Below are 18,949 nucleotides of genomic sequence, written 5' to 3'. Positions count from 1 at the left end.
CACTACTGAAACCTGGGAAATCCGCCAACAAAGGGGAGTCCTATCGCCCGATAACTCTCCTCTCCCCAGCAGTGAAGACACTTGAGACCTTGCTACTCTCGACCTTCACTGATCACTTGAGCCTACCCCCCTCATGGATTCCGAAAAGTGCACAGTACCACCATAGCACTTAGCGTCATAAACGCTTAGATAGTTCGTGGCCTCAACCAGAAACCATCCTGTGAGAGAAAGATCCTCCTAGCGTTGGACTTTTCAAAAGCTTTTGACACTGTCAATCACTCCAGGACATTGATAAAACTACGCTCCCTCCAGGACTGAAGAGGTGGACCATGAACTACCTGAGCGATCGGCAATCATCCGTACTGTCTCGAGGAGAAAAATCTAAACTAAGAAGAATTAAACAGGGGGTTCCGCAGGGTGATGTGTTCTCCCCGCTACTGTTTAACTTCTACATCTCGAAAGTCCCACACCCACCAGAGGAAGTTTCCATAACCTCGTACGCTGATGATTGTACGATATTGACGTCGGGCAATGGAATCGATGGCATGTGTTCAAAGATAAACAGCTATATCTCCGATCTTTCTCGTTTCTTCTCTGCACGAAACCTAACACTTTTACCTATCAAATCCACAGCGACCATATTTACGAACTGGAAGAAGGATTAATATTGCAGTCGATGGCGTCAAGATTCCGACTGTCAATAATCCTAAGATTGTAACATTTGAAAGCCTATGCTCCTTCATTCCTCATACGACCGCGATTAGTTAGACGCTTATTCCCCCCGTTAAGTAGCATAATGAACTCCTCTCCGAGCAGCAACCACCTGATTGGAGCGGAACCGCCTCCTAGAAACATCAAGAGGTCTTTCCTCAATTACGTCGACGACATCGAACAGTACGCCGACCGGACTTCGAACGCAACTAACTTCCGACAGGTACTGATCACCATTCACAGTAGAGCTATCAACAACTTCACCGACTCCCTTCCAGTGAATGGCGTTCTTGGAGTCAAATCACCACCCATTGCAGACGAAGAGATAGAGTTGCCGCGAGTGACCCTTGCGCAGCTTCGTTCTGGATATTGCAGCTATTGATGCACTTTCCGTGTTCACGAATGCAGCTATCTCCCCCATACTTTGGAGTTCACAGTAAATTTTTTAAAATCAGATTTGTTGTGATCTTGGGAGCAACCCTACTGCTATATGCTGCTTCAAGAGTGGGAAACCCAGTACATTCCGATCAAGGCAGGGTAAGATTTTAAAATCTTTTAGAAAGAAATTGAAAAAAGTCAAATTAATTTGAAATAAATTAAATATTGATCTTCCCCTATAAGAGTTTGAGGAATAAATGTTTTATTGAATACATTGAAATGCATACATGTTTTTAATAAATAAGATACATATACATATATTTAGCATATTTGTCGTGCAATTTTGTAAGCAAAATTTAATATTATTATTAATAATGAACGTCCTCACTTTATTTTTTTTTAAGAGTAAAGAAAGATCTGCGTTTCGGTTCATCCTTCTGAGAAGTAGCTGGTAATGTTTGCGATCTGCTTTCAGCAACGGTTGCTGAATCACTTTGGGCCTTCAGGGACGATACCCACTGAGACATTTCATCATCATCATGCGCTTGTAATAAAAATTCAGCGCCCCCAGAAAGCCTTTAAAATACGAAAACACATATTATGAAAAAATTTAATGTATTTCATTAAACCATTGCTTATACTTACTTTATTCTTAGGACATGCTTCTTTTTGGTATAATCGGTAGCAATTTGAATACCTGCACCTTGTAAATCATAACTGGGCTCTCCACGGAAAGTCAATTCAGGATTACTTTTATAACCCTTTGGATCTTTGTAGAATGATAAATGCCCTACTTTTGCAACTACGTATACCTATAAAATAAAAATAATCCAGAAAATGAATCTTGATATTTTTACAATAGCGAGTCATACCTTATCCCAAGACCTATTCGAAGCTTTTTTCGTAGTAGATTCCCATTCATGCTTTCTTGTGAGATAACCTTCCTGTCCTTCTCCAGCCGACAAAGTTGCATGTTCTGAGTATTAAAAAATTTTTATTTTTACATACGTATAAATATTGAATTTGAAAAAAAGTTTTATAAAAATATATTTAGAAGCATATGTTGTATATTCGTGGCCATACAAATAAAAACAATATAGTTGCCTACAACCTTCCACAAATTCAGCAAAAATGCTTAAAGCGCCAAGGCGACACGAAAGCTGTCTATAGAAGCAGACGAATAAGAAAACTGCAATACACTTGTGACGGGTGATCAGAATACTGCGCTGATTTTATCAACAATATATTACTTCCATTCCGATGTATTTAGACACCCAATGAATAGAAATAACTTCCTTTACAAACTGTATCTAATATTATGCACTAATCCAGCGTAACATATGCAATACATTCCAAATCCAATCATTTCTACTTCTTAAACTTAAACTTTAAATACTTTGTACTCTATGTACATATGCTTCATAAATATACCAAAATAATACACTTATTTAAATTATTTGTTTTAGTTACATGACCATTTTCTGAACATGTTTTTATCACAGATTAATTAAAATACCTGTTTGTGGCTCTACAGTACGTTCCACATCAACAGATGTATCTACTACGACTTTTCCATGGCAGCAAAAATATTTAAGTAAAATATGAGACCGATATTAAACAGTTTATATGACTAAAAGTTATATATTCAAAATTACATACTTTCCAATGCAACAATTAAGCAAATAATTTATTTAAGAACATCAAAATGAAAGTAAAAAAAAGAATTGGACAAAATGTGAATTATAAATTGAAACATAAAAAAAGAGTTTAAGGTTTCTTAATTTTCAACTTTTATTTCCTCTCTTTATAGTTCGTAACTGTGAGATAGATCGCAAGTTAAAATTCGGGCAGAAAAAGCTTATATTCTACATACCGTCATTCGATTGTCAATATCTAATAGAATAAGTTCGGGAGTAACCGAACATTTTGTACTTCTGCAACTTGCAAGGATCAAATCTGGTGAATTACAATCAGGTGTTGGCAAAACTTTATTTTTAAAAATTTTGCAAAAGAATTCGACATTTGTTATTCGACGAAATCGTGATTGAATTACAATCAACTTAGGTATTTTATTAAGTTATATTCTGGTCATCGACTCATATAATTTTATTGAAATATTTTATTTCACGTCAGTTAAAATCAACTTCAAAGAAGATATATGTGATATAAACTAAACCGAATAGCCTAAATTTAATCGATGAGTTAATGTGCAAAACGACAACAAGATGATCGAAATTGATAATAAGGATATGAGATTATTGACCAACTTCATTGTTGTTGTTCTAAAGGTTATCTAAAGGTTAGGATGGTAAGAATATTTAGGTTGTCCTCAACCAACTCCATTCATGCTTCAGCGCTAAACCATAATAAGATTTCTTAGAATAACGGAAATTATTATATGTAGTTTAATATAATTTTACATATTTTCCGCATTAAACTAAAGTATATCCAATATTATAAGTTCAGTTAATTTTGCTAATACATATTGACCGATTTACTTATACGGTATAAAGCCAACAAAACGTTTGAAAATCTTGTATTAGGTATATGAGAGATAGCTGTAGTTTTGACCTGTTTTTTATCCATTTTGGGCATTATTAAATATTATTAACAGAAAAATATGCTGTCTGAGTTTTATTAAGGTACCTCACATACCATCAATAATACATAAGGAGCAAAGTCAACCGGTCGACTTTAAATCTGCTTTTGACAGCATGAAAAGAAGCTGCCTTTATGCCGCCACATCTGAATTTGGTATCCCAGCAAAACTAATACGCTTGTGTAAACTGATGTTGATCAATACCAAAAGCTCAGTCAGGATCTGGAAAGACCTCTCCGGGCTGTTCGATACCAAACGATTTATGTTAGTTCTGCTTTCTCGATGTTGCACAAAGAAGCGAAACAAATGGGTCTGGTAGTGAACGAAGCCAAAACGAAATATCTTGCGGATGCGGTTTGTGGTCGTAGCAGTTTCCGATTGCATCCATCTACGAACTTGTTTCATAGAGATATCTCAATTTTTACTCCAATTGCAGCTTTCACAGACAGACGGACAGACAGATTCGGATTTCAACCCGTCTCGTCATCCTAATCATTTATATGTATATATAAATTTTTTATTAGTTTTAGGTGATGCAAATATCCGCTATGTGAACAAAAGTATTATGCTCTGTAGCAACATATTGCAAGAGTATCAAAAGATATGAGCAACAAAATAAAATTCACAAATATTATAATATTTAAAAATTCTTTTTAAATTATGTTACTGTTGTTATGAAATAAAAATAAAATCAAAATTACCTGCTGATTCTTCAGCCGCTGCTGCTGCCGCATCGACAATATCACGTCTCTCTGCTTCCCGTTTAGCTTGTTCAGCAGCTTCCAAAGCTGCTTTAGCCTCCAATTCCTCTTTTACTCGCTGCCTCTCAGCTTCCTCCGCCAATTCCTGACGCCTCTTGATTTCCTTAAGCTCAAACTAAAACAAAAAAATATATATATGTATATACATATTTAAACAATATACACTTGTGCTAACACAATTAAGCCACGACAAGTTATGATGTACAAATTCCTAAAAGTTAGATTTTATTGATAAATCGAAAAAACAAGTTTCGCAAAATAAAAAGAATCGACTTTTAATGTATAGTATTTATAGTTTTTTAAAGGTTAATTTTAATGTTAAAAAATTTAATTTGTTCTTCATTGTATTTTTTGTGCTCATATCATTAAGCCAACTGCAGCAAAAAAAACTGTCAAGTATTAGATTCCGATGTTTTGTATAAAAAATTTGATCTATTTAGTCCAGTAGTTTATTGGAGACTTCTTTTGGAAAATTACCTCCCTGCAGCTCTTTACAGCTTTAGCTCTTTTTACAAATCTGTAAGTTACATTCGCCAGGAGAATTTTTGCTCCATTCGTCCTTTCGAATTTGCTAGAATGAAGTCTATTATGACGGGTTTTTCGCTGCAAATGGTCTTTTAATAGTCCCCTTACACTCTGTATGGGGTTTAAGTGCGGGCTTCAGGTAAGCCACGAAGACACTTGAGGTGTCCTTAATGACCCTGGTATCGGTTCTACCCCGAAAGAAGTGAATCACCCCTTTTTATGTAAGCACAAACGTATATTAAATATCATATTGTTTACAACGTAATAAACTATTCTCAAAATTGTATTATTGATTTATATCTCTGAACAACCCGAACTTAGTTAATCATTTTTTTCACAATTCTATTGGTATGATTGAAGGACTACCTAATCTTATAAAAATGTGCAATTCATTACTGTGGCGATGTGTAGTCAAAATACTTACAGTTGTTAAGCGCTCAAGAGCACTAAAGCGTTCTTCTTGGGCAGCAGCAGATTTTTCGAATGCTTCATGTTTTTTAATTAGGTTCTCAACTTCATCAATGGTGTGACCCAATTCTGAAGACAAAAGATAAGGTTCTTGGGCAATAAGCCAAGCCTCAGCAACGGCAGCATCTCTGGCGAACTGGTATACCTCTAATACTATATTTGAAAATACAAAATGAAAAGATAGAAATTAAAATCGTTTCAATTGTAATTTAATATATAACTCATTTACTTAGTTGTAAGTTCTCCCATCTCTCTTCCCAACGTCGTAGCAAGGCATTTCGACTGTTGTTCAACTGCAGAAGCCTATCTTTAATATCGGCTGATGCATAATGACTTCTTGCTAATAACTCTTTACCAAGAGATATACAAGCGGCGAAGTTATCTTCTCGTGTATCAATTTCAGCTTTCAGACTTTGGTGATTATTCATGAGTAGTTCAACACCTGAAACATCTCTAGGTTTCTCAGATGTGTTCATTTGTCGCACAAGATCCTCCATCCATATCATTAATATGCGAACCATATTAAAGAATCTAAATAGATCGCCCGTGTCAGCGAGTTTTTGCTTACGAGCGTCACACATAGCTTGCAAATTAGACCATGCGTGTAGGACCTCTTGCTCTCGGTTAGTAATTTCCTTGGCTTTGTCACCAGCGTATGAGTCTTGTAGTTTCGCTGATTCCTCTTGAATTTGTTGTACTTGTGAATAAAGAGTCATAAGGTCTTGCATGAAGTTGTGGTGTTTTCGTTGCAAAGTCGATACAGATCCCGCATCTCGTCCCAATTCATCCGAAACACCATGTTGCTTCTCAATGATACGACTAAGGATATCTTTACAATCATGGAAGAATTTGTGAAGTTCCTTGGAGGCAGCCAACATTTGAGTGCGTGTTTCAATCAGTTCCAAAAGATCTTGCCATGATTCATTCAAGTTATCTTTCCATTCAGCAATTGTAGCCGAATCTGAATGACCAGCTTGAATTAAGTTGTCAGCAATATTGTTAACTTTAGCAACCCGTTCGCCGCCAACGGCTTCAGTATCACGTGCAAATTCATCAAAGCGTTCCGAAAGTAATGTTACGTGATCATAATCTTGTCCAAGTTCTTGGGATCCAGCAACAACTTCCCGGTCTGTAATCCATTGTTCCAAGTCATCAACTTCTCTGCTCAACATAAATAATTGTAGAGCTTCATTCAAGCGCGCCCGACGTTCGCCAGCCAAATCCTTAAGGCCAGCGTAAAGTTTGTCCAATTGGGATTGCTTAAGAGACACGGCATCACCACTACCGCTGTCCTCGGTATTGAATTGGCGTGCAACTTCACCTAATTGCCTAATTGTATTGGCATAGTCTTCAACAGATTGTTCTAAGTTTTCATGTTTCTTCATTAGATTTTGGGCACTGATCTCATCCTTTCCACGATCCTCCACCATCATGTATAACTCCTGTTCGCTCATCCACGATTCAGCCTCTTGCGCATCGAAAAAGTATTGTTGTACCTTTTCTGATTCTAAAAGATTTCTCTTACGATTATCAATAGCATCTTTAAGTTCTTGCCATTTCTGAGTTAGATCACTAATCAGACTCTCAAACTTCTTAGCATCTTCATGACCTTCATCTATTAGTTTTCTGCCGTTATTGCATATAGCCATTATCCTAGGTTCGTGGTTATCAATTTCGGTAGCAAGAGATTGATTTTTCTTTTTCAGTACATGGACATTAAACAATGAGTTACCATAATCTTTTGAAGTAGCTAAAGGTAACTTTTCGTCAATCCACAACTTTTCGTCTTCAACATCCCGGCAGAATTGGAATGCTTCCTTCTTCTTTTCCAGTTGCTTTTGGCGTTCCACTAGTGGTGCTTTGATTTTTTCAAATCTATCAAGAACTGCCGTTTTCTTGGTGACAATTGGTTCGATCTTCTCTAATGGAGTTGTCTTTTGCAAATATTCAGTTTGTTTGTCGATCTCCTCTACCTGTCGTTCCTTAGCTGCCATTTGAGTTTGTATGACTTGTTGCTTCTGCATAAGAATGTTAACTGACGTCAGGTCATTGCCAGTGTCAGCATTGACGATTTGTTTTTCCAAGTCGGTAATATAGGAATCGATATCGTCGCAAGTTTGTTGTACCAGAACTTCGCGGTTTGCATCGAATAACATTGCGCCTTTCTCTTTTGTGTGCACCTCTAAATCTTCGAATTGTTTGGCCAGTTCTTTTAACTTTGGTTCTATAATATCTTTGAATTCTGGTTTCTCTTTAGACAAATCCTGAGCTGCCTTTTCTGCTTCAAATAAACGTTCTTTATTGGCGGCAATTTCTGCTTCAAAAGCTTGATGTCGTGTCCATTTAGAATGGATTGTTTTAGCGCTCCTGTAGGTCTCATCTTGGGATGTTACATATCTTTCTTGTACCCATTCAGCCAATTCTTCAAGATCCTGTAAAAATTCATGCAATTTCACTTGATTCTTTAACTTTTCGTGCTGATCCAAAGCTCGTTGGCGATTATCGTCACGACGACTTGCAATATTTTCAGCTCGCTTTCCGATTTTCTCAGCGTCAAAATGTTCTTTCTCCACAAGGGTGTCAGCTACTTGCAACAAAGTATTTATCTTATCATCATTTGCCTCCATGGTAGTGAGGAATGCTTCATGACGTTTAAGTTGGTTCTCAGCTTGCTCTAAATTAACTGGAGTATCATCCTTACTAAGGAAATGTTCTTGTTGACTTAATAGCACTTCGGTTTGACGTGCATCTCTATTGAATAACTGTTGATCCAGACTTTGTGAGAGCAACACTTGTCTATTTTCCCACATTTGATGCAATTCCTCCCAACCATCTTTCAACGCATTTAATCTCTCACGAAGGAACATATATTGTGGATCGTCCGACGTATTCGATTCTGATGTTAAACGCTCACCATATTCCATCATGTTCTTATAATCTTCTGTGTAATTATCAATTTCCTCGCGAATTGATTGATGTTGATTTAGAAGCTTCTCAGCTTCAGGCAAGGAAGTTGGAGTATCTTCAGATGCCACGTCAGTTTGGGTTTTGGTCAACCATGTCTGGAAATGGTCCAAATCACGCAAAAATCTATGTAAATCACCCGCTTCTTCCAATTTAGAGTCGCGTTCCTTCAGCATTTGGGTTAATTGCTCCCAAATTAGCTCTATTTGAGAAATTCTATCACGGATTATTTGTGCCTCCTCTGGATGTTCATTCTCAATACTATCAGCTTCTTTGCTTAAACTAGATAGTTTAGCTTGAATAGCTGCCAAATCTCTTTCCATACCACTTAGACGTCTTTGCAAAGTCATCACACCAGTCAAGTCCATCTCTAGGCTATCGGTTTCAGTTAAAATGCGTTTTTTGTCTTCGATCCATGATATCGTTTCTCTACATTCAATATAGAATGTTTGCACTCCATGGGCAGATTTCAAATCATCCATTTTAGCTTCTGCTTTTTCGCGTAAAGTAGACCACTCCTGATTGAGATGGTTCTGCCTTTCCAATATTTCGTCTGAATTAGGATGTTCAACATGCAACAGTTGCCTAGCTAATTGATTAACTACGGCAACACGAGAAGCATTGGCATTCATCTCCTTGTCAAAACCTTCGAAGCGATGCTTCATTATTTCGACATCTTCAATGTCTTTTCCGGGCGTCATTGTATCTAACATTTTGGTCTTTTCTTTTATCCATTGCTCAACACCGTCCGCTTCAGACATCAACTTATAGAGGCTGAGTGCATCTAATAGTCGTTGTTTTCGCAATTTCGCCAATTCGGTCAACTCTTTGTATCTAGTGTCAATTGCTTCTAGACGCTTATCTACATTGGCCTTTTCTGTGTCGTTCAATTTTAAATCTTCAGCTTGCTTGTGTAAAGCGTTAATAACTTCAGCGTAATTCTTAAGTTCATCTGCAACATCCTTATGCTTTTTAAGCAACGACTGTACGTTGGCTTCATCGCGTCCAACATCTTCGCTCGAAACGATTCTTAGCGTATCGAGCATCCAATTGTCTACATCATCAGCGTCAGCAAATAATTGGAAGTATTCTACAGCATTTTCTAGACGTTGACGTCTGTACTTAGTCAAATCTAACAGATGATCCCATTTAGAAAGAATTTCCTTCAAACGATCCTTAATACGATCAGCTCCAAAGTGTCCTTCAGTAATTAATTCGGCACCTATTTTAGCAACACCTTGCAATTGAGGATCATGCGACGTAATTTCGGATTCTAATGCCTTATGTTTGCTCAATAATAAATTTACTGTAGTTAAATCGTGTCCAATTTCATCGGTGGATACGATTTGTTCTTTTTCTTTTATCCAATTTTCTTCATCAGCTGTATCCCAATAGAATTGCCACAATTTTCGACTTTCTTCCAGGCGACTTCTGCGCTCCACAGCTAGACGAACCAATTCAGCATATGCATCCTCTAATTGTTGAACACGGCTAACAATGATTTCAGGGTCACAAGGTTTATACGACTCTGGATCATCACTTAAGAATTTCTGAGAATTTTGGACTACAACTTTAACACGTTCTCCAAGAATGTTGATATCTGCTTCGACAAGGGAATGCTTTTGAAGTAAGTCTTCTACACCCATAAGGTGTTTTCCATAGTCATCAGTTAAAAGTAGCTGCCTGATTTCCTCCATATTATCCAAAATATAAAGCATTTCTTGGAAGTTTTGTTGTAATTGCAACGATATTTCTAAACGCATTCTACGTGCGCGTAATAGTTCCAGCAAGTACGTCCATAATCGCATAACATTTTCCTTACGCAGCAATATTCGCTTAACATCGTGGTAACGTTCTGATTCTAATTCGTCGCACACAGCAATGACTGCTTGTACACGTTCTTCATAAGCAAATATGTCTGTTTCAATAGCTTCGTGTTTCTTTGCTGCAGCTTCTACCGCTGCTAAATCGAATCCGAAGTTATCCTGACTTACTAGTCTTTGGTTCTCGGAAAGCCAAGTTTCCCTCATTGAAGCTTTTCTATCAAAACGAGCAGCCAGTTGTTCCAACTTCTCTTGGCGAATAAGCTCTTCTCTCAATGCTAACTCTCGCTCATGTTCTGCTTTCTCTAAACGCTCCCAAGCCTTATTTATATCAGAAATCATTTTTCCTTCCTTAGGGGTATAAGGTTTCTGATTGTTTGCCCGCATTTTCGATTGAAGCGTGAATAACAACACTTCTAAATTACCTTTTTCTACAAACTTCGGAGGCTTTTCAATAGTTCGATAATTTGAAAATTGAGCTAATTGACTTTGCACTCCCGCTAAAGAGTTTTCAAATTCTCTTTCTCCAAGGGCTTGAATAGTTGTTTCGATCCATTTTAGTAAATCACTTGTAAAATGTTCATAGTCATTAATCATTTTATCATTTTCCATGGCAATGCCCACAACTTTCCCGATTCGTTTGCCTTGCACTGTTTCTTGCTTTAGCTTACTGAAGTAATGATAATAGGTAACCACATAAGTGATAATAGACTTTTCATCGGGATGGTCGACAAATACATCTTCGGCATCGAGTAACTTTGCAAGACCTAACTTATCTTCAGCAACGTCGAAGGCATTGTTCAGATTATACAAGGGGTTCGCTTTGGACAACTTTTCAAATTGCACCAAATCAGGACGGTGTTTATGAATTATTGCATTGAATGCGAGTCCGTCTCGCCAAGAAGTGGTGAAGTTCCTTACATTCACATTATTGTATCCAGCAGTTTTCATTTGACACCACAAAAGTAAAGCATCCTTAGCAGATTTAGTTTCTTTGTTGTCGACTTCTTCAATTGTGATGTCTTGTATCTGAGAAACAATTAGTAGAAACCATTTTATATGAACCATTTACAGAATTTGTATATTAAAATACAAAATAATAATAATAATTTACCTGAAATCGCAAGATGATGGTCCAAATTAAGCCCAAATTTAAAGAAGCGTTTCCATCTACAATGTCATGCGATCCTATATTTTCTAAATGTACGCGTTGCTCACGTAAAAATTGTAGAGCTTTGTCCACGTTTTCCAAGCAATGGATCCTCATTTTACCTTTTGTTGGTTTTGGTAGACGTTCACCAGATAATACTTCTAACAGTTTTATAAGGTATTTTCCGTCACGCATATCTACATACAAATCTCCTATCCTGCAGTTAACTCTACACAAATGTGAATTAACCCACTTTGTAAATGTTTTCTTTTGAACATTTTCTCGTTCTTCAGCAAGAGCCTTTATACGCGATCTTTCAAAAAGTCTAGAGCTGGAATTCCCTCCATCATATTCGTATTCATCGATATATTCGTTTCCAGGACCCTGACTAGGATCCCATCGAACAATTGAAATGTCGGTCGTCATTTTGTCGATAAGTTATATCTAAAAAAATATATAGAAAGGAATAACAATTTTATTAAAATTTTTAATTTTGTTCAAGTTGTGAGAACCGTATTAAATATCTATATCTATGAATTATTACAAAAAGGTAATTCTATACTGTAAACTTAAAATGGAGGAAATTAGTATCTCTCTATATGCCGTTCATCATATTTCTACAAATTAATTAAGCGCATTATAGTTTGTACAACGCCCTACTGTGCTTACGCATGTATGTGCTCATAGTTAGCAACACATCCATGTGAACAGTGTATTAAAATCAAATGTGTAACGCATAACATAAGATAAGATATAGATACGTAAGTCAACGAACGTTCCATAGCACATATATTTTGGTTAAATTAAAGTTAACACGAATTATTCAAATACTTGTTAAGATTTTTTATAAGTTCAGAAACGAAAGTACTGAATTAAATTGCATTAGTACTATATAAATATTAAAAAACTACAATTTGCAAATAAATTGGACCATTAGTATATCCTAATATACTGAATTCTCTAAATGATTTTTAACTGCTGATGCCGCAAAGTTTGGTCACTTGCATATGCATGTATGTAGTTGTAGAAGTTCTTACTGTATACAGGTAAATATGACTGACTGCGGTCATTATCAATTACGTAATAAAATATTGATCAATAGTGAATAAATGTAGATATTTATGTTTAGAAATAAGAGGAAATGAAGAATTTAACATTTGGTTACTTTTCCGACCGCATTTGTATAAATACATACATACCTAATTATGAATAATAAGAAATTGCATATGTACTCAAGAACTTTATTTTTTATATTAGCGTTTAATCTGAATTTCAAAATTCTCTACTCCGATAAGAAAACCACATCTAATTTTCACATTATTTGAGTAGATTATTCACGCACTCCAGGTTTACCAAATAAAGTTAGCACTTTCACTGAAGCACCTAGATTAAAAACTCACACACGTATTTGTAGATTTCTATGTATTAATTTAAACACTTTTATATTTTTGTTTTCGAAATTTTTTCACTGTCTATTATTAGCTATAAATATGTATATATTTTTTAATGGAATCACCTTTTAAATTAGGCTTCCTAGTTCATGTTAAATATAATTAATGTTCACGACCCATGATAATACTACTAGAATGAATAGAGTAAGCGAGGTGATGTCATCAATGACAGTGAACAATTTTATAAACACCACTCAATGCTATTACATACTTGTGTTCCAATTTTCTACCACCACACCACAGCCTCTTCAACGCTTTCCTGGGCGTTGTCTTTTTATGTTTTAATGTTCAGTAAAAACCTTTCAATAAACATTAACAATACATACCGCTCTCTGTATTTTGTATTTTATGTATTAATTCTCACTTCGTTTGTTTAAAATTTAGGCGTTTATTAAGGTAATATTCTTTTAAACATTCAATTTCTTATAAAAATTAATCTTCGGAAACAACAGCAGAACGACAACTATAGAGAAGTGAAAAATTATGTATATGTTGTCTTTATACGGCATAACCTGCACTATCGACAATATACAACCATGGTTGCAATTTTCCAACCAGAACAAATGTCTGTTTATGCCAATAGGAATAGGTCTGTTCGGGTGTGAAATGAAATATTCTTATCAATTACATAGCACTGTTTGCCAAGGCAACAACGTGCAAAACTTTCAAATATTTAAAGTGGCATCCATGTTTAAATCTTTATATATTGCATTTATTTATACAATTGTACGTATAGAAGAGTTATCACCTTTTAGAAAGTTTAACATTTTTGGTAGCGCTGTAATTTAACCGATTGGTAGCTTACCGTCAAGTTATCAATTTTATAATCGAGTAAGCCGGTCGAACCATCCCTATTCCGAGTAATAGTTTGACATTATGATTTAGGTTTAAAGACCTTGTTTGTTTGTAAATATTTAAATCGATTTTGAAGACAAAATGGCAAATATAACTTCAAGAGTTTTTGCGGCCATGCAAAATTTGGATATTGCAGCTCTTTCCACTTATCCATCTCACGAAATACGTCCGGTGTTGCCTTCACTAGTACGGATGAGTTTATTGTCCCCTCTTGATAACACGGAATCATCAATGGAATCGCGTAAACAAATTTTAGCGGTTCTCATTGGAATTGAAGTTGTAAATAGTATAGTTTCATACTTGCAAGTGAATTACCATGAGTTAGAACAGGAATTAAAAAAAGAGCTGCAAGCACGTCAGAAGTCGGTGTACTTCGAAGGGCAGCAGCATGAATTTGGTTTACAGACCGGTATAGCTCTCGGATTTGAGCGCGCAGATGTTACTCGGAAGGTGCGAGTTGTTTTATCTGAGATTTTTAATATTCAATGGCAATTATCGGATCAAAAAACATTTTTGCAATCAGAGATTCTGGACGATGGAATCTATTTGGAGGAAGTTGTCGATATTTTATGTATTGCTTTGGCGGAACTTCCTTCTTTATTGAATATTTTGGAATTAGCGGATGCTTTGGTGCATGTGCAAAATGGACAACGTATTATTTGCGCTTTAGTGGCAAATTTTCCTGATTGCTACAGGGATGTGGTTACACATATTATTCTGAATTGTGATGAAGAAAGTAATGAAGGGAAACTAAAACTCTCATTATTAATGGCGCTAAATGAAATGAACCCATCTCAAGCATTGCCAACGCGATCTATATGTGTAGAGATTCTAAAAGTTCCATCTTTTATGCTCAAACTTTGTTTAAAGTTTCCCGAAGACTTGGTAAGTAATAACTTACATTTTCACTAACTTTGTTTAGTAACTATGCAGAAGGTCGGTGCTTCAGACACTCGGATAGCCTTTGATTATTTTAGAAATCTACATGTATATTTATTTCATATGTAATCATACGTCTATATTCTCTTAGGTGGCCTTTCTCACTGGAATGCTACTCGGCAATGATCAAAACGTTCGGACGTGGTTCGCTATTTATATAAGGTCAAGTCAGAAAAGAAAGAGCGACGCATTGAATTTAGTGCGAGTAGAGCTACTGCAACAGTTGCAAAAAAATGTTCAAAAATCTTTAAATCCAGGAAATGGGGAAGATTATACTGTACAAGGAGTAGTGTTAATGCGTTTATATTGCGCTTTGCGTGGAATAGCCGGATTGAAGTAAGTGTAACATATGTATGTATATACGCCTAATTCTATTTTTACTTAATGTACAAAAATAGGAGATTGGCACCTTATCTTTAAACCTATTAAAAATTGCGAAAAATAAGAAATAAGAACAAGTAAAGAAGAGCTAAGTTCGGGTATAACCAGTGGCGTAGCTACAACTTTGGGCGCCCGGGGCCAAGGATGTTCTGCCGCTCCCCTTTATCCTCATACCTACAAGTTTCATGAGGTGGTTCGAACAAAAGTGAATTTTTACAAAATATCTTCGATGTTAAGTATATAAAATTTAGGAACTAGAAGCCCCGCAAATTCTGAAGTTCCAAAATTCTCTTCATATGGGTTTTGAGGAAATTGGTAGTAAATTTACAGGACATCTTAGTAAAATCCATAGAAAAAACCCATTTTCGCCCTATATCTTGTACACTTTTGACACAATTTGCAAGAATTTTTGCCCGATTTTGAGTTTTTAAATACCATTTTTGAAAATTTGGAGAAATAAAAGTATGTCTTACATCCAAAGCATATGGTAACTGTGAGAGTGACACGTCGCTAGATAAAGCTAGAAAAGTGCATTTTTAAGTTCTATCAATATTTTTAAGAAAGATATAAGCCAAAAGATGTAAGACAATTCAAAGACTGAAGAGTATTCGAGTAAAAATTATATTTTTCATTGTTATTCAGATTATTACATTGTGAGTGTACAACTCTTTATCTTTTATAATAAGATCGTTTTGCCGCCCTCAAAACGTTGCGCCCGGGCACTGGAACCACATATTCAGTTCCTAGGGACTTGAACTTGGAACAGTTTGGATCATTAGTAAATAGGAAAGAGAAAGTTTAAAGTAAAATTTAAAATTGTATTACATGGAAGTATGGCGTGGCTGTAGTCCTAACACTGTAACATGCAAATGTCAGAGGAATGTCACGTACCAAATTTGGTTGAAATAGGTCGGGCGGGTTTCGAGATATGTGATTTCACCTAAAAGTAGTGATGCCACACCCATCGTCCAATTTTGACACCGACTCCTTTAAAGCCCTCTCATACTATCTCAGAAGTAACATTCAATGTCTCTGCCGAATTTAGTAATTGGTTTATCGCGCTTTTCACATTGTTGTTAGGAGTTTTTATAATATTTTCGCTAGGCGAATTCGGCTTTTGTAGCTTCTGTGGTTGAGGAGATATGTACATTAAACTTACAAGAAAGCGGGACCGCGCGTCTTTCCAAGCAATTCTGATTCCATTGATTCAGAAAAAACTGTCGGCTTTTGTATAGTAAATTTTCGATAACTTAAATCTGAGAGCTTTTTAGATGTACACACATATATATTAAATAAAACTTAGAAAGCCTTGTTTAATAATTTATTTCTATTTTTTATATTTTTTATTTTTACGTTTAGATTTAATGATGACGAAGTCAATATGTTAACTCAACTAGTTACTAGCCGCCCACAACCAACACAATCCGGACTTCGATTCGTCTCATTGGCCCTTTGTATGCTTATTGCGTGTCCATCTCTTGTATCAACAACAGTTCTTGAAAATAAATCAGTTGAATGGCTACAATGGCTTATAAAGGAAGATAAATTTTTTGGCAGAAAGTCAGACACCTCTGCATCTCTGGGTGAAATGTTGCTCTTGCTCGCAATACATTTCCATAGCAATCAAATAACTGCCATCAGCGAGTTAGTTTGTTCTACTTTAGCCATGAAAATTCCTATTCGTCCAAATAGTACAAATCGTATAAAACAAGTTTTCACACAAGATCTATTTACTGAACAAGTGGTCGCATCTCATGCAGTTCGCGTGCCAGTAACACCCAATTTAAATGCAAATATTTCCGGTTATCTTTCGGTCCATTGTATACATCAATTATTGAAATCTCGAGCATTTTTAAAGCATAAAGTTCCTATTAAACTATGGATTTACAAGCAAATCTGTAATTCTGTGCGACCAGTTCATCCTGTTATGCCAGCTTTAATAGAAGTTTATGTTAATTCGTTAATAGTACCGAATCCGTTGGGGAAAGTCAATGTTGATCACATGCATAAACCATTCTCTGAAACCGAAATTTTACATATTTTTAAATCATCGAAAGCTACTACTATTGATAATAAAAACTTCTTTGGAGCCACCCAAACTATTTCAATTGGCGCTACATCCGCAGAATTGGAGGAAATAGTAGGCATTGAAGTAAAATGTAATTTAACGGCTCAACTACTTATACTATATTATTTGGTTCTTTATGAAGAGACTCGTCTTTCTAATACACACAATCAGTCTACCGCCGGAAGAAAAATAAAAGAGTATACCAATAACTTCCTGGCAGAGCTGCCTATGAAGTATTTGTTGCAGAAAGCGGAACAATATCAAAATGATTACGCTGGTCTATTTCATCCATTACTTCGCTTAATTATCTCCAACTATCCTCATTTGAGCATGGTTGACGATTGGATGGAGGAGCACTATGTATCTAATCCAGTATCACCAAATCTCATGGTGAATAAACAAATTGAACGTGCTCTTGTTATTAAGGCACTTGAAAAAATAAGTACGAAACCGGCAATAGCAATACGGGTTTTTAAAGCGCTTTTGAAGCTGCCTGCTGAAGATCTTGCGCAATATACAGATTTAATAGTTGAAAACATGTCAAAAGTTTTTCAGAAAAACGTTCCACGAATTATTCAAGAACTCTATAAGGATATATGGTTACGACTTAATTCGGTTTTACCTACTAGTTTTTGGAAAATGTCTTTAAATTCTGTAATGAATGCGGAAACTGGTGCTACAAGATGTACATATGTTAATGAAGATTTATTGGATCCATTACAGGTTCTAAGGTATGTCTACAACTATTTATATAGCTATTTTTTTTTTACTCCGAAGAAATGAAATATACGATTTACATATTTCAGGTGCGGTAAACATGTGTTTTACTCTCCTTACACGTTAATGATATTGCTCCGAATACTTCAAGGAAGTTTGGCCGCATCTAAAGCTTTTCTCAACATACAAATGCAATCTAAACAGATATTAGATAAAAATGGTCAGTTACAAAGTGATAGTGATCGCGATGAATTGAAGACAGCATTAATTGCATCTCAGGAGAGCGCAGCTGTGCATATACTTCTGGAGGTTTTAGCAGACATGAACAAAAATGCAAAAGACACCGTAGCAACGTTTTCGTTACGAGAAACGCAAGGCATAATATGCTCATTTATACATCAGGCTTTTATATCCGAACCTTCCTTAGCTAAACTAGTTCACTTCCAAACATATCCACGAGAAGTTATACCAATGATGGTAATGGGAGTCCCTTCAATGCATATATGTATAGATTTTTTGCATGAATTTCTCAGTATGCCGGAAATGGATAAACAAATTTTTACAATCGATTTAGCATCACATCTCGTTCTTAAATACGCTATACCGAAAAGTTTGAGTGTCTCAAAATTCTGTATTAACACAGTCCAATCTTCCTTATCACTACTTTCCACACATGCTAAGTGCAAATTTTTAAGTAACATTCTTCCGGCCCTTATACGATTCGCGGAAGCTTTCCCAATTTTAGTTGACGACTGTATTAATATTTTGATGTTAACTGGAAAGAGTTTGCATTCACAGGGAACTTTAGGTATTAACTCAACTCAAATGCAACTTACATCAAATACAAAACAAAAGTGCTTCAAGGATACACAACAATATATAAGCATGATAGAGGAAGCTTTTGAAACGCTGATTACTAAAATTGTGAATAAAGTTGAACTGTACTGAAACTGTTCCACAAACGTGAATAATCAATTCACTTAGACAGTAAAGAAATAGTAAACAATGTCGCAGTGACTTCTCCGTTATTTTTAAGTTTGTTGGTAATATTAATAAAAAGATTTATCTTCACTAAATCGTTAGTTTTTATTAAAATTATATTACTAATGTCAAAAAAATGAAAATATTTACTTTCCTAATTTGTTGCATCGAAATGGCG

At 35.7% G+C, this 18,949-nt stretch overlaps 2 protein-coding genes across 4 annotated transcripts; one reads left to right on the top strand and one right to left on the bottom strand.

Moving 5' to 3' along the window:
• Nucleotides 1-1,307: 1,307 nt before the first annotated feature.
• On the bottom strand, nucleotides 1,308-13,294 carry LOC120775755 (spectrin beta chain). 3 transcript variants are annotated; one of them, XM_040106085.1, is made up of 9 exons: nucleotides 13,157-13,294; nucleotides 11,344-11,823; nucleotides 5,672-11,258; nucleotides 5,399-5,595; nucleotides 4,390-4,564; nucleotides 2,606-2,656; nucleotides 1,962-2,065; nucleotides 1,735-1,901; nucleotides 1,308-1,665 (listed from the first exon to the last, which is right to left on the bottom strand). In XM_040106085.1, the coding sequence occupies exons 2-9, from the start codon at nucleotides 11,803-11,805 to the stop codon at nucleotides 1,479-1,481; spliced, it is 6,930 nt and encodes a 2,309-aa protein (XP_039962019.1). In that variant the 5' UTR covers nucleotides 11,806-11,823; nucleotides 13,157-13,294; the 3' UTR covers nucleotides 1,308-1,478. The 3 variants fall into 3 exon arrangements, with proteins under 3 accessions (XP_039962019.1, XP_039962020.1, XP_039962022.1); XM_040106086.1 differs by lacking the exon at nucleotides 13,157-13,294 and adding an exon at nucleotides 12,896-12,973; XM_040106088.1 differs by lacking the exon at nucleotides 2,606-2,656.
• A 392-nt stretch (nucleotides 13,295-13,686) lies between these two features.
• On the top strand, nucleotides 13,687-18,866 carry LOC120775002 (integrator complex subunit 2). Its single transcript, XM_040104927.1, has 4 exons — nucleotides 13,687-14,570; nucleotides 14,716-14,960; nucleotides 16,365-17,804; nucleotides 17,880-18,866. The coding sequence occupies exons 1-4, from the start codon at nucleotides 13,767-13,769 to the stop codon at nucleotides 18,736-18,738; spliced, it is 3,348 nt and encodes a 1,115-aa protein (XP_039960861.1). The 5' UTR covers nucleotides 13,687-13,766; the 3' UTR covers nucleotides 18,739-18,866.
• Nucleotides 18,867-18,949: the final 83 nt, after the last annotated feature.

Source organism: Bactrocera tryoni, chromosome 4, assembly GCF_016617805.1.
Source record: "Bactrocera tryoni isolate S06 chromosome 4, CSIRO_BtryS06_freeze2, whole genome shotgun sequence".
Classification (NCBI taxonomy): Eukaryota; Metazoa; Arthropoda; class Insecta; order Diptera; family Tephritidae; genus Bactrocera; species Bactrocera tryoni.
Note: the sequence above shows the minus strand (reverse complement) of the source record. Positions and strands in the feature narration are given on the sequence as shown.

Coding starts and splice junctions, on each gene's coding strand:
- LOC120775002 (XM_040104927.1), top strand. CDS start 13,767: ATGGCAAATATAACTTCAAGAGTTTTTGCGGCCATGCAAAATTTGGAT. Junction 14,571..14,715: donor TAAAGTTTCCCGAAGACTTG/GTAAGTAATAAC, acceptor ATATTCTCTTAG/GTGGCCTTTCTCACTGGAAT. Junction 14,961..16,364: donor CGTGGAATAGCCGGATTGAA/GTAAGTGTAACA, acceptor TTTTACGTTTAG/ATTTAATGATGACGAAGTCA.
- LOC120775755 (XM_040106085.1), bottom strand. CDS start 11,805: ATGACGACCGACATTTCAATTGTTCGATGGGATCCTAGTCAGGGTCCT. Junction 11,259..11,343: donor CCATCATCTTGCGATTTCAG/GTAAATTATTAT, acceptor ATTGTTTCTCAG/ATACAAGACATCACAATTGA. Junction 2,066..2,605: donor TACTGTAGAGCCACAAACAG/GTATTTTAATTA, acceptor TTTAATACTCAG/AACATGCAACTTTGTCGGCT.